The following is a 19,597-nucleotide window of genomic DNA, read 5'->3' as shown; positions in this document are numbered from 1 at the left end:
TATTGTACTACAGTATAGTGTATTTTGTACTGAAAATTATTGTACTATGCTAGAGTATAGTGTATATGCTGTATAATGTAATATTCCTTACTATACTGTATTATACTATACTATACTTACACCCATTCTTCACCAACATACCAAAATTCATAAAATCGCTAAGAATATTTCCCGAAAGAAAAGTTTTAATTTTTTTTACTCATTCGGCAGGCACTTTTGTATAGATTCACGTGATACATGTGACTATAGGTGACATTTTCTAGTTTGGCCGCACTAGAGGCTCAAATTTGCCCGTTATCCGTTAAATATAGCTCCCATAGGCAGAATTTGAATTTGTTTAGTTTGTATTAAAGGTATTTTCATGCAGATTCATAAAGTGTCCGCAAAAATATTTTCCCTTTTTTAATATGGACGGAGTAGACCTTCAAATGCAATTATATCTTTGTTCTAATTATTTAACAGAGCTCTGTTAAGTCGATAACAGAGTTTTGTTAACAGAAATTGTAGGTGTCTTTGGTAGTTGAATCCCAATTTATCATCACACCCTTTGCCATAGGTACCACACAGTTGGCCAGGCGGACAGATGCATAGACGAACCGGGAGAAACTGGCCAAGGATTTATATACTCTATGTGGTTTTTGAAGCTTGGTTTTGGACGTTACAAATGTATTGAAAAAAAAATTAAACATTGTGAAGACTATAACATTGAGTGGAGGTAGTAAATTTTTGTCTTTAGACATTTATCTGCTGTAGTTTATGAGTAGTGAGCAAGAAGCCAATTTTATGTTCCTTTTGAAAAACAGAGGTGTTCTCAGTTTACGTAATGCTGTGGGCGTGTTCTTCGACCAATTTAGTCATTTTTTACTTCCAAGGCTTCTGCTAAATTTGAAGTCGATAGCTTCATTTTTGCGGCTAGCAAACGTTACACAGACGGAAATACTTAAATCGATTTGGAACTTGGTGTTGATCAAGAGTATATACACCTTATAGGGTCTCTGATGCTTCCTCCTGCGCGTTGCAAACATTTTGACGAAACGAATATACCCGATATGTATGAAAATATTAGGAAGCAACCACGTATAAAAAAAGCACAAAACTAAAAAAGCTGAGTTATTGCCAGTAAATCTCACGCAAAATCATAGCACAATTGCTAAAACAACGCAATGGTCCAATTGAGTTGCAATAGCTTTGAGAAACAATGCGTAACTGCAGATGTTTGATACGTTTAGAAAAATATTGGAACCTATCAGAAAAACCTAGCTACACTGCTACATCATTTATTTATCACCCGCGAAAATCGCCATAGGTATGCCCTTCGCATCTGTATAAGACGGTAAATAAATTATAAAAAATTTGAACAAAGTTGTTCAAGTACAGTTTTTGATATCTTTTAAACTACGCTAGAACCTATCAGAAACCCCTAGACATATGTAGGACACTATATTAGTGGTAAAAGTAGGGGTAGACCCCGTCCACTTTTCTTCATAATTTTTTTTGCACAATTTTCAGATATTTTAGGGAGCGTTTTAGTGACGAAAAAGAAGTAGATGTGAGGAGACTTCATATAAAGTAATATATTCTGTAAACAGTCGATCATTCTATTAAATATTGCCTTTAACTTCTCTAAGATCTTATCAAAATTTCTTGCGGTAAAACATAATTGTTTTGATTAGTCGTTTCTTTAAATTCCTCCACAATGAAGTTAGTAATGGATTGAATGGGATGCTATTTCCTTTAAAATATATCAGAAAACTCCACTTAAATAAATTTGTAAAAAATTTTCTGTAACACAATTTGTTTTTTAATAACTTTTCGCCAATAGTATGCGTACACCGTAGGGTAAAGAGTAGCAATAAAGTTCTTTTTTAATTTTTTTATAACACCAAGTATGATTTCTGTTTTTGCTTATGTTTGTATTTTCTACTTTTGTTTAGGGTTTCTAAGCATTTTGTTATTCTTTCTCAGTATCCTTCAGATATCAATTACCTTAGCAGAGGCGCGTATCAAGTGTAAAGGCAGCCCATCTTTTAGCAAAGACAAAAATGTGGACTAATGTACAGTGGGCTAATTTTAAACCAATAAAAATTTACCAAAAATATTCTTTGATATTGAGCAATGAGTGAAGTGTTTATGAATTTATAAAAAAAAAAAGCGATTAATTGAATATAAAATAATTTCTGATTATCCTCTTTTTACTATGCATCGAGTCGAGTGATTCGCTTATGCTAAGAACTAATTTATGATAAAAATCAAAAGGAAGGAAAATTGAAGAAAAGAATGAAAATGAAAATGAAAAAGAAAAAGAAAAATATACGTAATTGAAACACTCAAGTCACGTTTTATAGATTGAGATTTTTCATTATAACTTTGTTAGTGTTGAGCAGTTAGTTGTCAATGTTTCTTAAAAACATTGCCCTATAAACTTATACGCAAACGAACGCAAAAGTAATATTTGGCTTAAACCGAATTTTTTAATACCCACTTGTTGCAGGCGCTAAGAAGGAGAATATGTTTTATAACTTAACATAGAATTATTGCACGATTATGTTACGATGTTATAGTACATTACAACGCACTTTGCAAGATTCCTTTCTTATTTTTGTATTTAGTACCAAGTCTTAAATATGCTAAAGTTGTTTGCTAATCAAGTATATATGCATGTATCTTATCGGATTTCGGTTCGGAAGCGAGTATAGAGTGCTATGCGTTGTAATCGTTTAACAAATCTAATGTGCCCTTATGATGGATACAAAAGGGGATTATTCATAATGCAAATATACGCCTTCACTGCTAAATATGTAAAAATTATTTTAATATTCATTTAATTCTTTAAAAGAGTACGAATAACGATACACACAGCCACGGACAAATAAATGGCACAACGCTATGTTTGCCAAAAGTTTGTGGTAGAATTGCAGTGTTCGAGCAATGATGAAAACTCGAGTATACTGCGTTCAATGTTGATTTAGTAATAAAAACTAAAACCATTAATTTTTTATTTTTATTACAGTTTACTTAAAATTAATTATTTGCTATTTCAATGTATGGCGAGTTAACTTGAATACTTTTTTTTGCTCTATGATTTTTTTTTCTTTTTTTTTTTTTTTGAATTATTCACTTTTCAATCTTTTGCACGTTTTGCAATTTATATCTTAAAAGAGAAGGTAATTTCATATATACATATATGTATAAATGTATATCTGTGTGTTCATTCTTAGGGTAAATTGTGTGCTATTTATATGTCCATGGCTGTATGTATATGTTTATACGAAAGACAGAAGTCAGCGAAATATGGTATAAAAATTTTATATGTTTACATGTACGTATGTGCTTACACATGTACACGTTTCAATTTTCATGTACGCATTTACTTTTACTTTGACTTTGTGAGTGTATCGCGTTAGTAATCGTTGTGTTAAACATGAAAATTAATACATTTAGAGGAAAGTTTTTATATAGAATTTTAATAACATCACCATTATCGTCATCGTCATCATCATCTTCATCATCATTATCATTATCATCATCATCATCATCATCAGTACGTCGTTCAAACAGCACTAATACATGATTACTAACCTCGTGTATGCACGTCTTATACAATCATACAATAAATATGATGATATGCAAATATTTATTGAAGAGAATACAACACGTCTCATGCACATATAAATAAATATAAATATAATAAATATGTTTACATGTTTACTTGTTTATTTTCGAGGAATATAATGAGAGGTCTTATGGATGAATTTATTAATAAAAAGAGAGAGAGAGAGAGAGAGAGAGGGGTTATGGAATAACTTAGCAAGCTTATCAAGCGAATTAAACCGATTTCATTCGAAATCATTGCAACTTAAGCTTTTACGTTTATTAAATCCTATCAGAGCAAACTGCCGCTTATCCGCTAAGCCCTTCAATAAATTGAATCCTGTTGGTGCAACTGTAATTAACAATCAATTTTGATTAAAATTTCGCTAACAATTGCAAACGAACGTGTTAATCTATCAGTTCGGAAACGATATGAGGGAATGAATAGAAAAAACTCTGCTTCGAAACAGCCTTAAAAATGACATCATACTCACTTTTGTAATTACCTTTTCATTAATATGACGAAAATTAGTTCGCGAAACTTAAAATAATTGCATCCTACGCCGCTAATACTCGCAACGATTTCAAAAAGACATACGTATTATTATTATTTTACTGACTAATTGAAAATCACTTTTTATATCGATTTAAGTGCGTATGTCCGTCCATCCGTTCATTCATTTGTACCTCTAACATTTGTCAACTTCTTTTAAAAAAATCATTATATGAAAAAGAATTTCTCGACACAAATTGCTGACTGACAGTATTTCGTCATATCAAACTATATATGAATATTTTAAATCGATTTTTGATCAAATTTTTTGAATCCCGTCCACCTGGTCGTTTTTACGAAAAATAAGTTATAATTTTTACATCTCTATGGTGAAAATTGGTCCTCAACAGCAATTTAAGTGACTTGCTTTATCCAATTTGGACCATGTAGATTTAGTTTTTGCACCTTACCACATGTCGGGGTTCCCATGAAAAGTGAGCCTTTGTATGGCAAAGAACGGAAATAGATGAAGAATAATAAGATCTCTTCAACGATCTCATTATTCTTCATTTTCTTTTGTTATATTTATTAGGAACCGCACGTTCACCGTAATTCTGAACCTTCTTCTATGCAAGGACTCCCATAAGATTGTATAATCTTTGATATTAACACAAAATTGTATAAGACGAATTGGTATAGGGTATCTGTGAGCTATGTTTTCCTAATCATGAGAAAGTTTTTATACATATATATTTTCTCACTAAACTGTCGAATTTTAATTCCAATATACTTAACACAGTTGACATTGCTTACGCCCAATTTGTTCCCGTAAGATGTTCTGTTATTTAAATTGAAATGAAATGTTGTTAGTAGTGATTTGCTTACTGGTCTTCATGCAAACTAACTGAAAGGTCAGGTCATAATGAGAAAGTCATTTATCTCATCAAGCATGGTTTCTTCAAGCAAACTAAACTGTTTAAGTTCTTCCGATTAGGAATTTCATTTTTTTTTCTTGCTTGCTTAAAGTTGACTTAGACAGGAAAAACAAGATAACATTTGACCATAGCTATTCGAGAGTAAGTAAACCTAGCCCTCATCTATTAGGGAAACGCTACCAAACAAAAAAGCATGTTCTACGTACAAAATGCACTTACGTTAAGGACTGTTCACATTTTATCGTATTAATTATGTCGGAGAAGTTTGAAACGAATCTTCTGATAGTTTTGATGTGAAATTTCAACCGTGAATGAATTTTATTGCCTCAATATAAATTTGTCGAGTGCAACACTACAATTGCCAAGTTCTACTCTAGAGCTGACAACTCACGACCTGAGATGTCTGAATATTCCTATTCTTGCTAGATCGGTCCATTTCGTATGGACCGAAAACTATCTTGCTTAGCCTTCTTTATATTTCTCCTCTCTCTCTCTCTCTCTCTCTGTGCCTCTTTTTTTCTTTTCTTGCTTTCACTACCTCTTTCAAATAAATTTACTCCCTTTTTATGTTATATATAAATATATATGTATACCTCTGTCTGCTGATGTTACACTTGTCCTTAATTAAATGCCCAAGTGTGTAAATTTCATTGCTTCCCTTGTTATGTAGTAGATGCTATCGTGAGGGTACTGATGTTATCCCGGTGTATCTATTTTGTAAATGCATATGTGTTATGTATGTGATTTCACCTTCAATGGCAAAAAGAAACAGCAACACGATATCAACAATATTAAATAAAAGTCAAAGTACAGTGTCGACATGTTCTTGTGGCTTTCGTTTAAAACTATCTCCACACACATGAAACCTTAGGTCCTTGTACACTTGCTGCATTCATTCTTTGTAATGCGTTGCGGCTTTAATGAAAGTAAGATAAATTATTTGTGCCTTTATATATGTGGATGTTCGTATGTATGTATGTATGTATGTATGTATGTATGCATATACAGCCATGGACAAGCGTGTGACACAAACTTTACAATGAGAATGAGAAATTGCTTGGTCGTGCATAGAATGGCTTAAAATTTTATAGATGAAAAAATTCAAAATCATCTACAATAATAGTTAAAAATTAACTGCTTTCTCTTTATTACTCTACTAGTCTGTCGCGCGATGTATACTGAAGTTTTCATTACCGCTCTGCAACAAAATACCTGATAAGCGTCTTTGACTTGAATGAAATCTCAAATTTGTTGGATTTGTTTGAGAAATTTATCGGTTTTTTCGTTTAATGAAATCTTGCTTTGTTTATTATTGATCAGCAGCTGTCAGAATATTCTTTGAACACATTAAAGCGATACAACGAGGAAAACAAAGTCGAATATTTCCTGTACAGCACAGGTAAACGATATGCTATTCAGTTAAGAATCAACAAGACCTTTAATTGTTTACTTGAAAATCTTTTATATATAATTTTGATATTAATTTGTGCTATTCAAACGACAATGGCTGTGCATATGATATTCTGATTAGAGAATTTTTCATGAATATTTCTCAAATTGATTCGGAACTTGTCAACTTGTCTTTAAATAAAAACGCTTAAAGACAATATTTGATATATACACGTACACGACGACCACCTTTCATATATATTCTTGAAGAAATTATGAATGAAAGCCTACAGAAGTTAGTTAGTCATAGTTTCATTATGGCTTTAAAGAATTAACAAATTTTTTTGTTACTTTTACTTGAAATTATCGCTACTTATTTATCTGCCCATGGCTGTATATGAATGCATCCATATATGTATGCACATTATTATTTACATACAAGTATGTGTTTTTATACTTGTTAATATTTACAAGTTATTGCTCTCAAAAATTAACAGCTACACTTGCAACAATCAGAAAGTTTACAAAAGTTGATAGAAATTGCTTTTAGTGAATTTAATTATCTAATACACATACTCAATGTTATACATACATCCGTCTATATTTACATTTTGTGCACACATTCATTTGCAGTCTTCATCATACAATCTACGTAGCATCAAGTCGCAATAACTTAAAGTTCACATTTTGATTACAAACTTTTTGAGAAATTAGTTTCCTATCACCACATATTTTATACGCATATACGCATATACGCATATAAAGCGACCTTGCCACCTATTATATTTGACATCAATTAGAGAATGCTGCGACTTATTAAAACATATTTTTCAAATTTTTATTAAAATTTTCCAAGATTTCTGTTTAAAAATAAAATCCCTTGAACGAAACCTACAATCACTGAGCGTAGGAGTGATGAATTCAAGTTTGAATGAATCGTGATAGAATGTATTCCTCATACGCTTAATCGAATTCAAGTTAGATAAGAGATCAAAGTAATCAATATTACGATCCTTAATAGAGAAGCAAAACATTGCAAATATCTTTATTAATAACTCAGGACTTGTGCTAGAAAAAGATGTCAAAAAGTGCAAAAGAAACATTTATCGACTTGAATGAATGCAGGGAACACAAATGTCATTTTAGTGTTTCTTTCCATTATTTAAGAATTTCGTATATAAAATAGAAGAAGAATGCAAATAAATGCCTTTGTCAAGGAATGCGTATATGCAAGTGTATAAAATTTACTTTTAAGTTTTAAAGCGGCAGATTAAATCTTTTATTTTATTCATTTTTTTAATTATTCTTAAAAAATTAAAAGAAAAAAAAAACTATTTTATTTATTAACGCACGCGGTTTACTATACTTTTTAATAAGGAGGAACAAAAGTAAATAATCCAAATAAAAAATTTCGTTGTTTGAGAATCTATTATATGTATGTATGTATGTGTGAGTGAGTGAGTGAGTGAGTGAGTGAGTGAGTGGGTCTATGGAGAAACATAACAATTATACTTTTATTTTTTATTTTTTTTTTTTGTTTTTGTTTTATTTTTTGCTTATACCTACCTACCTACCTACCTACCTACCTATCCATGCATATACGTACGCTGAACCAAAAGGTGAGTTCATGTAAACTTTCGCATCACAACATATAACATATGTTTATATATATAAAAGTATTTGTCCCATATTCACTCTATTGTTATTACATTTATGTATGTATATACCTGCGTTATTAATGTATATACGTAGTAAACTTAAAAACAAAAGGTACAACATAAATAATAAAATTACATTAAAGAGAGAGTTATACAGTTATAACGACCAACAACATATACATTTCATATCTTTTTAAATTATTTATATATGCACACATACAGCCAAGGATACATAAATCGCGTAACTTCGCAATCCAATGCATTTAGCGTTTAATGCGTTCCCTACCAACAGGCTTCTATAAGAAGCCTGCGTCACTTACACATATGATGATGATGATGAGTTTAAGAGAAACTTTTAATTTACTCTTTTACAATATTCCAAAAGTACATATACGCAAAATCGATTCCATTTGATGTCATGCAATTACGAAAAAAACTCTTGTACTCTGATTGACATGATTTTCCCCAGGAGACCCGCGCAGCGGATGGGTTAATGTCCTTTAAACTATAAATGTATAATAGAAGTAAACTTCTAAAAAAAACTCTTCTCGCAGCTTATTTTCACGGTGAGCTGGACGCTGTTTAAGCACCCGCGGCTGTATGTTGATCATGTGCACGTTCTGCCAAATAAAAGCGTAGCGCTTCACCAGTTGCTGTTATCAGGTGTGGAAATTAATCCTGAATGGCTTTTTTTATGAGTAACAAAAACCTGCTTATTTCAAGAGAACAAAAAAAAAAAAATATATATATGTATATATGTATTTTTTTCATAACTATTGTCTAGCGGTTGTTATACATTTTTTTCATGTGTATTTGAAAGAGGAAATCAAATCCGCTTTTCAATACCGTCATAACAATCGAAGAATTACACGGTATAATGAAATGATGCTGTCACAAGAATCGAAGCTCGAATGTCTAATGAAAACAAGAGGAAGCGTAGTGCGTTAATACTAGCTTAGTAAGGATAGTAAGGTTTCGTGGGCAAAATTTTGCCCGACTTTTCAAAATCAGACGTTATATGAGAGAAGTGGTCGAAAAAATGCTCCCATTCGAACCAATTTTAATAGCATTCGTTCTTGGGCCAAAAAAACACATCGGTTTGCCGAACTTCATCAAATTATCGCCAAAGTTGGAGACTGTAAGTTGAACACAACATACACACAAGTCGACAAATCGACAAACAAGCTTACCTTGATAAAGTGACTCTCGGTATAATAAAAATCGGTATAATAAAAAGTGAGACTACCTCAAGTCGTTCACGGTGCTGTATACATCCGCACAAAACTTAATGTGCTGTGTAGACCACAAACGATGCACTTACTCAAAAATTCTCCACATGGCACTCCACAGTGTTATCTCAAGGACATTGTCGAAAAGTTGAACGAAACTTGAATAAAAATTGTAGAAGTTATGCAATAGGCCGCTTTGAAAAGTCGTGTCTCGAGGAAAATGCAATTAAAGTTTTCAAAAGTGTTACAGACATATGTCAATAGATTTCCTATTCATTTTTGTTGTTATTTTTGTTCGTTATTCCTTCTCGACTGCAGACTTTTCTGCAAATGTCAAAGACAGAATCACGCACTCTAAAAGCTTGATCGCAAACAGAGACATTGAGAGGCGCACTCAAACCACTCTCACCCTTGCATCTACTTCACGCTCGTCGTAATGAAATATTTATTCTATTTAAAAGTACTTCCCAAACGTATCTATAGAGGAGATGTAAGCGGAGTTTGAAATCGGCAAGATTTTTTTTCTTGCGACTCTCTTGCCCCTCTAGGGAAAAGCCCGAAATTTCATAGAAAGAAATTTTCTTTCACATAATGAACTCTTTTTTTTCCTCATACTGTAGAGCGTTCAAAGCAGCCTTTACGCCAATCGAAAATAAATTTTGGAAAATTTACTTTGGCCTTGGTTTGATTGAATTGGTTTTTTGATGGGATTGCATATTATGCAGGAACTAGTTTTTCTTGCATTTTTCTTCTTAATCGTGATCGTTGACATTATCTTTACCATCATCGTCTGCCATAAATGCAGATAATTAAAAGAATTTTAACAACTCTTTACAAATAGCTTTTTATGCCCGTCGCAACATCACTAACACTAACTATATATTTATTTTGTCACTTGTTGGCGTGGCAATCAGAAATGCCCTCGAAAAGGAACGTGACATAGTGACAAGTACGAGCTTCTAAAACACTATAATTGAATTAATCCGTTTGCTTATGGGCAATTGCTATGTAAAAGGGCTTCAATAGACAAGGCTTAGCACATTTGCAGGGACGGACGAAACCATTAACTTAATAGATTTTATCTTAGGCTATAATACTAATAGTAATAGTATGGTATTTTGAATGGGTTTTTTTTTTTTTTTAATTTACGAACGTAGGGACTGATCAGTGGATACATATAGTTAACTTTAATATAATTCTGAAAAATATTTAATCAATATTTGCTGAAGGTGAAAAGAAAACTCTCTTCATAAGTGTTCCAACCGGCGACAATAGCGACACATGGACGAATAACAATCTTATGCTTATATGCTTTATTCCACATCTATGTTAGCGATTGTCCTTAACGAATCGAAAAATTCAAATGTCCGGCATTAAAGATTCGGTTCACGCCGCTTATAAGGCTTTGCTGCTTGCAAAGCCAAAAAGAAAAAACAGGTGAGAGACGCAGAGATGCTACCTCTGCTTGTATGTTGCTTTATTGATTTGTTTCGACCCACTTGAAGATATACATAGATATATGCATACACGCGCATATGCATAGTATGTATATTGTGTGTGTCTGTGTGTATGTGTGTGTGTGAGTTAAGCAGCAAAGGCAGATGCTTGAAACTTGTTTGAGTTTTACTGCAACATTAGCAAGAGTAACTAACAAGCAACAAAAACAAGAATGTTAATAACTAAAAAGATAAAAAAAAAAAAATAATAATTAATTTTAAATGACATTTAATGCATTTATCCTTAAACCATAATCACATCGAAACTTGTTGTAAATTAAAAGAATTGTAATTGTTTGTTAAGAATGTGCAAACAAGAAATGCTTATAGTAATGCTGCACAGTATAAAAAACTGCGTTAAATTTAATTGTTCTCACTTGCGGGGACCTACTTCGTTTATATTAAAATGCGAAGATAGATAGATAGATAGATAGATAGTGTCTTTTCAAATATATATCGTTCATTAAGCAGTTGATGGATAGCTCAAAATGATATCGAAATGGAATTATTTTATGTAGATTGAAGAAAAGCTATAATTAATTTTTATATCGTAACGATGCAAAGAAATGTAAACGTTTCATCCCTCCGCACACACGCAATTGTCATTCGGACAGTATTCTCAGAAAGTTCTTATATGAAGAACACACAATATATTTTTTTCAAATACTCTGATTACATTAATGCCTTGTAAGCCTCCTTCCGTATCAAATGTCTCTAAGCTTATCAATTTCGTGTTCGTTGTACTTAAGGTTTTTAAATCAATTGAAAAAATTTAACGACAAATTTCTCATTACATTACGTCGGGTTCCCTAATTATCTGCGAAACAGCTGCATTATCGTTCACTTGAAGCCCCTTTTATGCACTCTCCGAAAATTTTCTTCTGTCAACTCAAATTCTTTTTTATTGCAGGAATTTTTTGCCAATTGTTTCACTTACCCATCATAGATAGTTACATTCAAGTGCAACCATTGCCAAGTATGGCAATGTAACCAATAGTTTCATTTATTTTCCCTATTTTCGATTTGAGATTTAGCATAAAGGAGTGGGAGCGAAAAAGAGGCAGAGGGAGGTGTGATCGCTAGGTAAAGAGAAAAGAAATCATAGCCGAGCATGAGCATCAGCAAATGTGGTGAGGAATCGAGTAATACGATATGCTTTCATTATTTTTGATGAGATAGACTCCAAGGCACAAAGAAGCAGAGAGACAGAGAGAAAGAGTGAGAAAGAGAGAGCTGCGATAGAGCAAGATAAAGCGGCTCGACGAAATCATATCCGTTCGTGAGCACTACCAAACATAGCGAGGGAACGAGTAAAATAACATGTTTTCATCATTCTTGCCAAGATAGACTCTAAGGGAAAACGAGACAAAAAGAGAGGGGGGATTGCGTTGTAATAGTAATGTGAAGAGGTTCGAATTACGAGAAAACGAGTAATGTGATGATGTTATCGTTATTTTTGGCTAGATAGGCTCGAAGGGAAAAAAAAAAGACCGAGCTGTGATAAGACAATGTAAAGAGGCTCGAAATAATTTGCGTTCTTGAGCATTGGCAAACATAGTGAGGCAATGAGTAATGTAATATGTTTTCATTATTTTTCGTTAGGTAGGAAGAGAGAGAATTATGATAGCATCCAAACCCTATTATTACAAGTAGGATACAGCGAATCGTTTAATTCGTTACCACCATTTTTCAAGAAGAACAATGTGAGATATAGCGGCACAAAAAGATGTGTAAAACAGGCATAGTCTTCTAGTAACATAATAATACAATAATACCTTGTTAACATAAATTTGAAAGAAAAAAGTCGTCATCATTTTTTTGTGCTTATCTGCTATTCGTATAATGAAATTGAAAATAATTGAAGAGAACTTTCACAAATAGAAATTTGAAAAAGAATCTGCTAAAGAAGCACATTACAGTAAGAAATGATTCTTTAATCTTTAATTTTGTTTTGTAACTTAATTAAATAGCACACGTCTTGGAATTGGCTCAGCAATCGGAAAACAGAACATTGAATGTGTTCTCGCAAGTCTACTGGCGTATGGAACCATTATCGCGTAAATTAATCATTCAACTATATTCGGAGATTATAAGGTAAACTCAATCATAATTGGACGCATGTATAGAAATTTCATAGTTAAAATTTCAAGATTAAAATCATTAAGTGTAGTGGACAAGCAGTAGTGGACACGATATGCATTTTATTTATAAAATTTAATGAAAATTTATTAATTTTTAATATTTGCAGTCATTTAAAGGCGACCGAGCCGGTTAACTTATATTCTCTCGAAGATGTAATACACAAATTTTTTGTCCACCTCTTCCCGGTTGCCTATCATCAAGCAGTGCACTTAAGCAAAAACAATTACGGTGAATTACACGAGGATTATATAAATTGTTTGAAGCATACATTCGATGATTTGCTACCATTCGGGCAAATACCCAAAGAACTGGCGCGAAACTTAATGCAGAGCGTACAGACGGCACGAATTTTTATGCAAGCGTTGCATCAAAGTGCCGAAGTGCTGAGCGAAACTGATGAATTGTATGCATCACATTTAAGCGCCAGCTGTCAAAAGCACCTACTGAAAATGAGTTACTGCCCCAGTTGTACTGGTTTGCCCAAAGCTCATATAAAACCGTGCTACAGTTATTGCATGAATGTGCTAAGGTAAGTACGATCTCAACCGTACTTCGATAACGAAAGAAGAAAAAATCAAAATCAAATAACGAAAATAAAAATGAAAATAAAAATATCCGAAAAACAGGCAATTATTTCACTTCGCTTGGTCCCTTTATCCTTTTTCATACAGTATTCTTATTCATCTTTTCTTCTTTGCAGAGGTTGTTCAGCTCAATACGCCGGCGTATTAGACAGCCCTTGGTCGAATGTTGTCGATGCCATCGATAATTTAGTTACAACGCATATACGTTCTGACGCAGGCATTGTAACTATCATTAAGCAATTGGACAGCAAACTATCCGAAGCAATAATGCTAGCCATGGAGCACGGTCCTGATTTAGAAAATAAGGTAAAACGCTTACTTCACTTATATTAAAAGTAGTCGAAAAATATTAAAAGCTATTTTCCCCATAAGTGAAAGGCAATCGAAAATTAATTCAATTTACATACGACATCTATGGCTTAAGAAGCCTCATATTAAAAGTTCAGAAAGCATTAAAACAAAATAAACAAAGAAAGTTAATAAAAATAAAAAGCAAAGTAAAACTTCTTAACAAATTTTTCAAGGGCCTCGCGAAAACTTCGTAAGCAAATCCAGGCAGTGAAAAGTAAGCAATAATTGAAGAAAATTTTATAAAAAGTTACTAATGTAATTCTTTAAATATTATTCAGAATTTATTTTTTTCAAGACCGAAATCGTGAAAGAATTTCTCTTTCAAAAGATCTTTACATATTTAATTTAAATTTTGAACGTGAGCATAGCCGAGAGTTGCGGTAAGAGTCGCAACTACTAACTCAATGTTCGCGGATTCAAATCCCAGTGCGGTTTGATCATACCTGCTTGTAGCTACAGTGAATGCTTAGTCGGTAAAGGCCGAATATTTACCGAGCTGAGCACCCCACTTCCACCTCTTATCCCTTTCTTTCACTTCTTTCTGACCTCAACGGGTTAAAGCTAAAGGGGAATATTCCCCGGGTGATCACTCATATTAAAAAAAAAAAGAAGAAGAAAATTATTCAAAATTCATCAAGAGATTTACTCATATCAAAGCTAACTTTTTGTTTGTTCATTGTGACCATTCTACCGAAGCGATTTTATTCACCTCAATTCCTCTCTTATCGTAACAACGGACATTGCAATATTAACATTTAAAAACGAAAATGCAATAAGCATGTTTCCTTAATTATGCCCTACAGCCCTGGTGGAACGTGATATCAAGCTTGTGCGGATGTTTGTGTAACACTCACAGTATAGAATACTCTCTACAACTTTGTCTAATACAATTTCTCGCCTTCGTCTTCGTCATAAAGTCAATTCAAAGCCTGAACCGACTACATGCAAATTTAGTAAATTTAAATCTCATTTTCTATTTTTAATATATAATGCCAAAAATTAAATTTATATATCAAATCATTATTTTCAAATAATTTCCATCATAAAAAATTCAAAAGTAAACCTTGTTGCCACATGCGGATTTCTTATTTAAAAGGATATCCGTATGGGAAGGGACTGAAAAAATATTCTATTCAAATCTTCAGATATATATTTAGTATGACAGGATACTATTTTTGATCACTTTTTAGTGAGGAATATCAATAATTGTAGATTTTTTCCATATAAACACTTTTTCAAATTAAAATAGAGGGTTCGATGCAATCCATTCTCAAGTGAGTTCGTCCTTAGGTGAAAATATGTCATTGTACCAAATATGATGAAAGCGCTTCAAAAATTGCAATCCGTAGATCATACTTAATATTACGCAAGTGGGCAGGCGAACATACGTTAATCGCAAATAATGTAAGCCATAAAAAGCATGCTAAGCATATCATGCGCCATAAGATCGAATGTACGGTCTTTGCTGAGTTTCGAACTAAACACAAGTGTGTGAAAAAACGCCCGAGATACATAAATATCGTACCTACTACCACATTCTGCTCTAAGTATTTCCATCGCTTGTAAACAATTAGGCTATCTAATATACCCCAGCCAATCAGTTTACATTTCTTGCTATTCGCAGAATTTCGTTTCGTCAATAAACAGTCCAAACATATATACTATATGGCCCGTATAATCAAATTATGAGGATATCACTTCCACTTCATATGATAATTTATTAAAATTGTGTCTGTAAGGCGAGGACAACAACATTTTTTACACGAATTTGCATAAGCGTTACTATGAAGACAATTGTTTTACCAGTATTAGTAAAGTTGGAGCAACTAGCAATGCCCTCTTCCTCTTTCTCGTAATTGGACCCGCTAGGAAATCTTTTCATAGAGCGACTAATTCTTTTGTTGTTTTTTTTTTTTTTGTTCTTTGTCGACAATTTCAGGTGAAGAAAACGTGCGGTACTCCTAAACTTTTGCCTTCGCTTACGATGAATAATGAGGGCAAACCATTGACCCAGCATAGCGTGAAATGGGCATCGCCAGCAGATTCCGAGATTTTACGTTTCCTCTCAACGATCGACAAGTCCAAAGAATTTTATTCCAATATAGTCAACAAGTAAGCAAAACCCAAAACAGTTATATTTTTTTATTAAAATTTTGCAGAAACTTTTCTCAAGTGAAAGTGATTTAGATTTCGAAAAACATTCAATTTTTGACTCGCACGATCTTATACTTATAACGACGAAGTCTCCGTATAATATCACGTATTAAACAATAATAAAGTGGCCCGAAAATGGCGCCTATAAAGAAAACGCTGTTCAATAGAATGTCACGCAAGGGCATGGCGCAGTACTGTAAAGAAGAATCCAAAAAATGTATTGAGAAATTAAAGCGAAAATTAAAATGAAAATTGAAATTAAAACGAACGCTTTAAACGAATGAATTACGTACAGAGCAAGTCTTGGGTACCAACAGATTACCCCGTAGAACATCGTGAACAACTTCTCTTGCCCATAATGCGAAACAAGTCAACATAATTTTGTCAAATGTGCTACCAGCTCGCAAACACCAATCTGCAAATCGCAAATTGAACGCCAACGCAAAAGGCCTAAATTAATTGATTTTCGAAAATAATACGATATTCAATTTTATTATATTTTTCTCGACTGTTTTTTTTTTTTTGTTTTTTAAAACGCAAAAGAATGACCTGTCGCTTGCTTTTAAAAAATTTGAAATATATTTAAATGAATATTTGTTTTAATTTTTTCTTGTACTTTTTCTCTTTTTTTCATTTTTACTTTTTTTTTATATTTTTTTTTTTATTTTTTATTTTTTTTTTTTTTTTGTTTTTCTTGTCGCTTGACACATGGGATAAAACGTACAGTGTTTGTGAAGATGAAGATATACAGAGAAACGATCATCATTGTTGGACTGGCGATAGAATAGGCGATTATACGCAACTAGTTATGACGACAGGCATTGATACGCAGCGGTACAACCCCGAAGTACCACTGGAACCCGATGCTCAACCCAACAAATTAAACGAATTAGTTGACAAATTACTAAAAATTAGAAAAAATATTGCAACAGCGGTAAGCTAAGCGTCTAACATTTCATTTACATTCTATGATATTACTTTTATTTATTTTTTTTTTCAATATCTCTTTCTATGCCGAAAGATAAACGTGTTACATTTACGATAACTGGAAAGAGATCAAAAAGCTTACAATAAACTTTACCCAAATGAGATTTTAAAAGAAATATTAGGCATATACTCTGACCTTGTGACCGATCGCCAATCATAAGAGATAATAATGTGTCTTCTTCGTAGTTAATTCGTTTTTATACCGAATTACCGAACGATCAAGGATATATCGATTTGGTGAAAACGTTTGCAATACCCAGAAAGAAGCTTCACGGATCCCACAAAGTACTTATATTCCGTCTTTTAGTCTGCCTGTCTGTCCATATGTGCAATGTCTTATTTAAACCTTCTCGCAGGCTGGTATTGAAAAGCGGCCAAATTAGTCGAAGGACATGCGTACAGTACTACGTAAAGTGAGCGCACTTTTATTTTTTAAATTGGTTCTTGCGATGCTGTTGTATCTCTAAAAAAAATGGAAAAAAGTGAGAAAAATTTGCCACGCCTACTCAATATGTCATAATATATTGTTTTTTTTTTTTTTTTTTTGAAACGTTTTTGCCAGTTTGAAATTTGGGATGCACCTAAGAATGTCCGTCTGTCCGTCTGTCCGTCTGCGTGACTGTATAGTAAGGGTGGTAAACAACCTCCCGTTCGCAAAAATTAATATCTCGCTTGCAAACTTGGAAAAGAATTTGAAAGCAATCCAAACTTTTCAAAGAACAAGCCTCAACGCCCACACATGTAACCATGTAAACCAGCATGTAACAAAACTGTGAACACTAATACTTTCCGTTTTTTTTGCTTGCTCCTCATAATGCGCAACAGATAAATCAGCCACACCCATCTGATCTTGTTTAGTTCTTTTCCTTTTTCTAGGATCGCGGCGATCGGTATAAAAGATTCGGTAACGATCGAATATAATTTTCTTATTTGTTTTCCTTGCCCTTGTACCTATTCCAGCATTCCACAGAAATAGTCGCATTAAAGCACTCAATTCGGTTATGAAAGAAGTTCGTTAAGTCATGCAAACTACAAAATGCAAAAGAAACGCCTCATGACTTGTTCTGTCTCTAAAATGTTGCCCAAAATACGCCTGCTAAACTCATCTTTTCTGTCCATCTATACGCCTTTTGTTGTCAAACTACGTATCCACTTAAATTTCATAAGAAGATAAAATACGTGATCATTTCTCCCTTCTAAAGCAGAGGCATCAAAAATGTTTTATATAAAGTCTCGTTCAAGCTTCTTCGTTGCAAATTTGTAGCATCCTTCACACAGAGCAGGGAACATTACTCATATAGTTGTACGATTTTTCTAAATACTGAAAATATTGAAAGTGTTGGAGATCCGTAGATCACCACAAACAAAATGGTGGACCAAGAATACAACCTAATACATGTAAGTGGTAAAGACTATGCCTGCATGGCTCGAGTAACTTTAGGTAATTTTCAAGAAACGACTTAACTGATGCTACATCCTACTGCGTAGCACTTGCGAGTTCTCTATGTCAAAGTAATGTCTTTAGGCTTTAGTCACTTACAACATCCCTGGTTTTGTTTATTAAATGCATCGAGCTATGTACCCAAGAAATGCGGAATGCCGTAGCTGTCTTTTATTCTTCCTTAATTCGAAGTACAGTCCCTCTGAACCGAGATGGATGAAGAGAGACGCTGGGGAAAGTGCATTATAATCCATAGGCTATAGCGATAGAACTGAACACAGCCTCCATTTAGAGAATCTAAGCTGAGCATATATCGCCGAAGCACTACTGCCGAATCCCAATTGACCGTTGAGCTGATCATGAAATGCAAAATGACTACTGACGATGAACTCGTTTTGAGTGAAAAATGGCTCTTAACAAATTTATACATATATATATAGTACTATGATATTTCCTAACTATTTTTTACTAATCTTTAAGTTCAGAATATTGCTCGTAACATTTTTTCATGAAAACTCAGGTGGAATGAATACTTCCTGCGGGATAATACTAACAGTATATATTTTGCTTAAATGTGTTTTCAGATACCTTCCCCCAGTCGTAACATAAACGAAATACAAAACGATATGGCTGGTCGTGATGACGAAGGCTCCGGACGAATAACCGATGATATGGAAGATGATGAATATAATAGCCTACAAGAATCAAGCGGTTCAGGCGAGGGTAATTAATTGAATTGATTTTTATTTGAATTCAAGATGGTATGTATTATCGTTATTGTGTTTGTATATCTGTTTAGGTCCTACGTCTACACCATACGATCCTATGAGTCCAGCACATAATCCGGAGGAAAACGAAATTGAACCACGCTCCGGTTCAGCTAAGCCGACTGTCTTAATACTTGGTTGTTTAAAATGTTCAGCAGCCATAGTGCTAGTCATAAGCTTTTTAACGTGTCGGCTATAAAACCAACACAAATAACGCCAGAGTGCAACTCTAACGGTAACGATTTTAATTTTAGTTTAGTATTATTATTATTATTATTATTATTATTATTATTATTATTACGATTATTATTACAATTGCTATTATTATTATTATTATTATTATTATTATGGTTATTATTATTATTATTATTATTATTTTT

At 33.1% G+C, this 19,597-nt stretch overlaps 1 protein-coding gene across 1 annotated transcript in view; it reads left to right on the top strand.

The window, feature by feature from the left end:
* The window catches only part of LOC119631257 (division abnormally delayed protein), a 116,256-nt gene extending 96,727 nt beyond the window's left edge, over window positions 1–19,529 (top strand). The window contains exons 3-9 of the mRNA XM_038023306.1: window positions 12,762–12,885; window positions 13,040–13,462; window positions 13,634–13,823; window positions 15,808–15,980; window positions 16,749–16,956; window positions 19,035–19,173; window positions 19,250–19,529. Of these exons, the coding sequence (XP_037879234.1) occupies window positions 12,762–12,885; window positions 13,040–13,462; window positions 13,634–13,823; window positions 15,808–15,980; window positions 16,749–16,956; window positions 19,035–19,173; window positions 19,250–19,416 (1,424 nt within the window). The 3' untranslated portion in view covers window positions 19,417–19,529. The remainder of the gene's footprint in view (window positions 1–12,761; window positions 12,886–13,039; window positions 13,463–13,633; window positions 13,824–15,807; window positions 15,981–16,748; window positions 16,957–19,034; window positions 19,174–19,249) is intronic.
* The last annotated feature ends 68 nt before the right edge of the window (window positions 19,530–19,597 follow it).

Source organism: Glossina fuscipes, unplaced genomic scaffold (genome assembly GCF_014805625.2).
Source record: "Glossina fuscipes isolate IAEA_lab_2018 unplaced genomic scaffold, Yale_Gfus_2 1, whole genome shotgun sequence".
In the NCBI taxonomy this organism is placed as follows: domain Eukaryota; kingdom Metazoa; phylum Arthropoda; class Insecta; order Diptera; family Glossinidae; genus Glossina; species Glossina fuscipes.
Note: the sequence above shows the minus strand (reverse complement) of the source record. Positions and strands in the feature narration are given on the sequence as shown.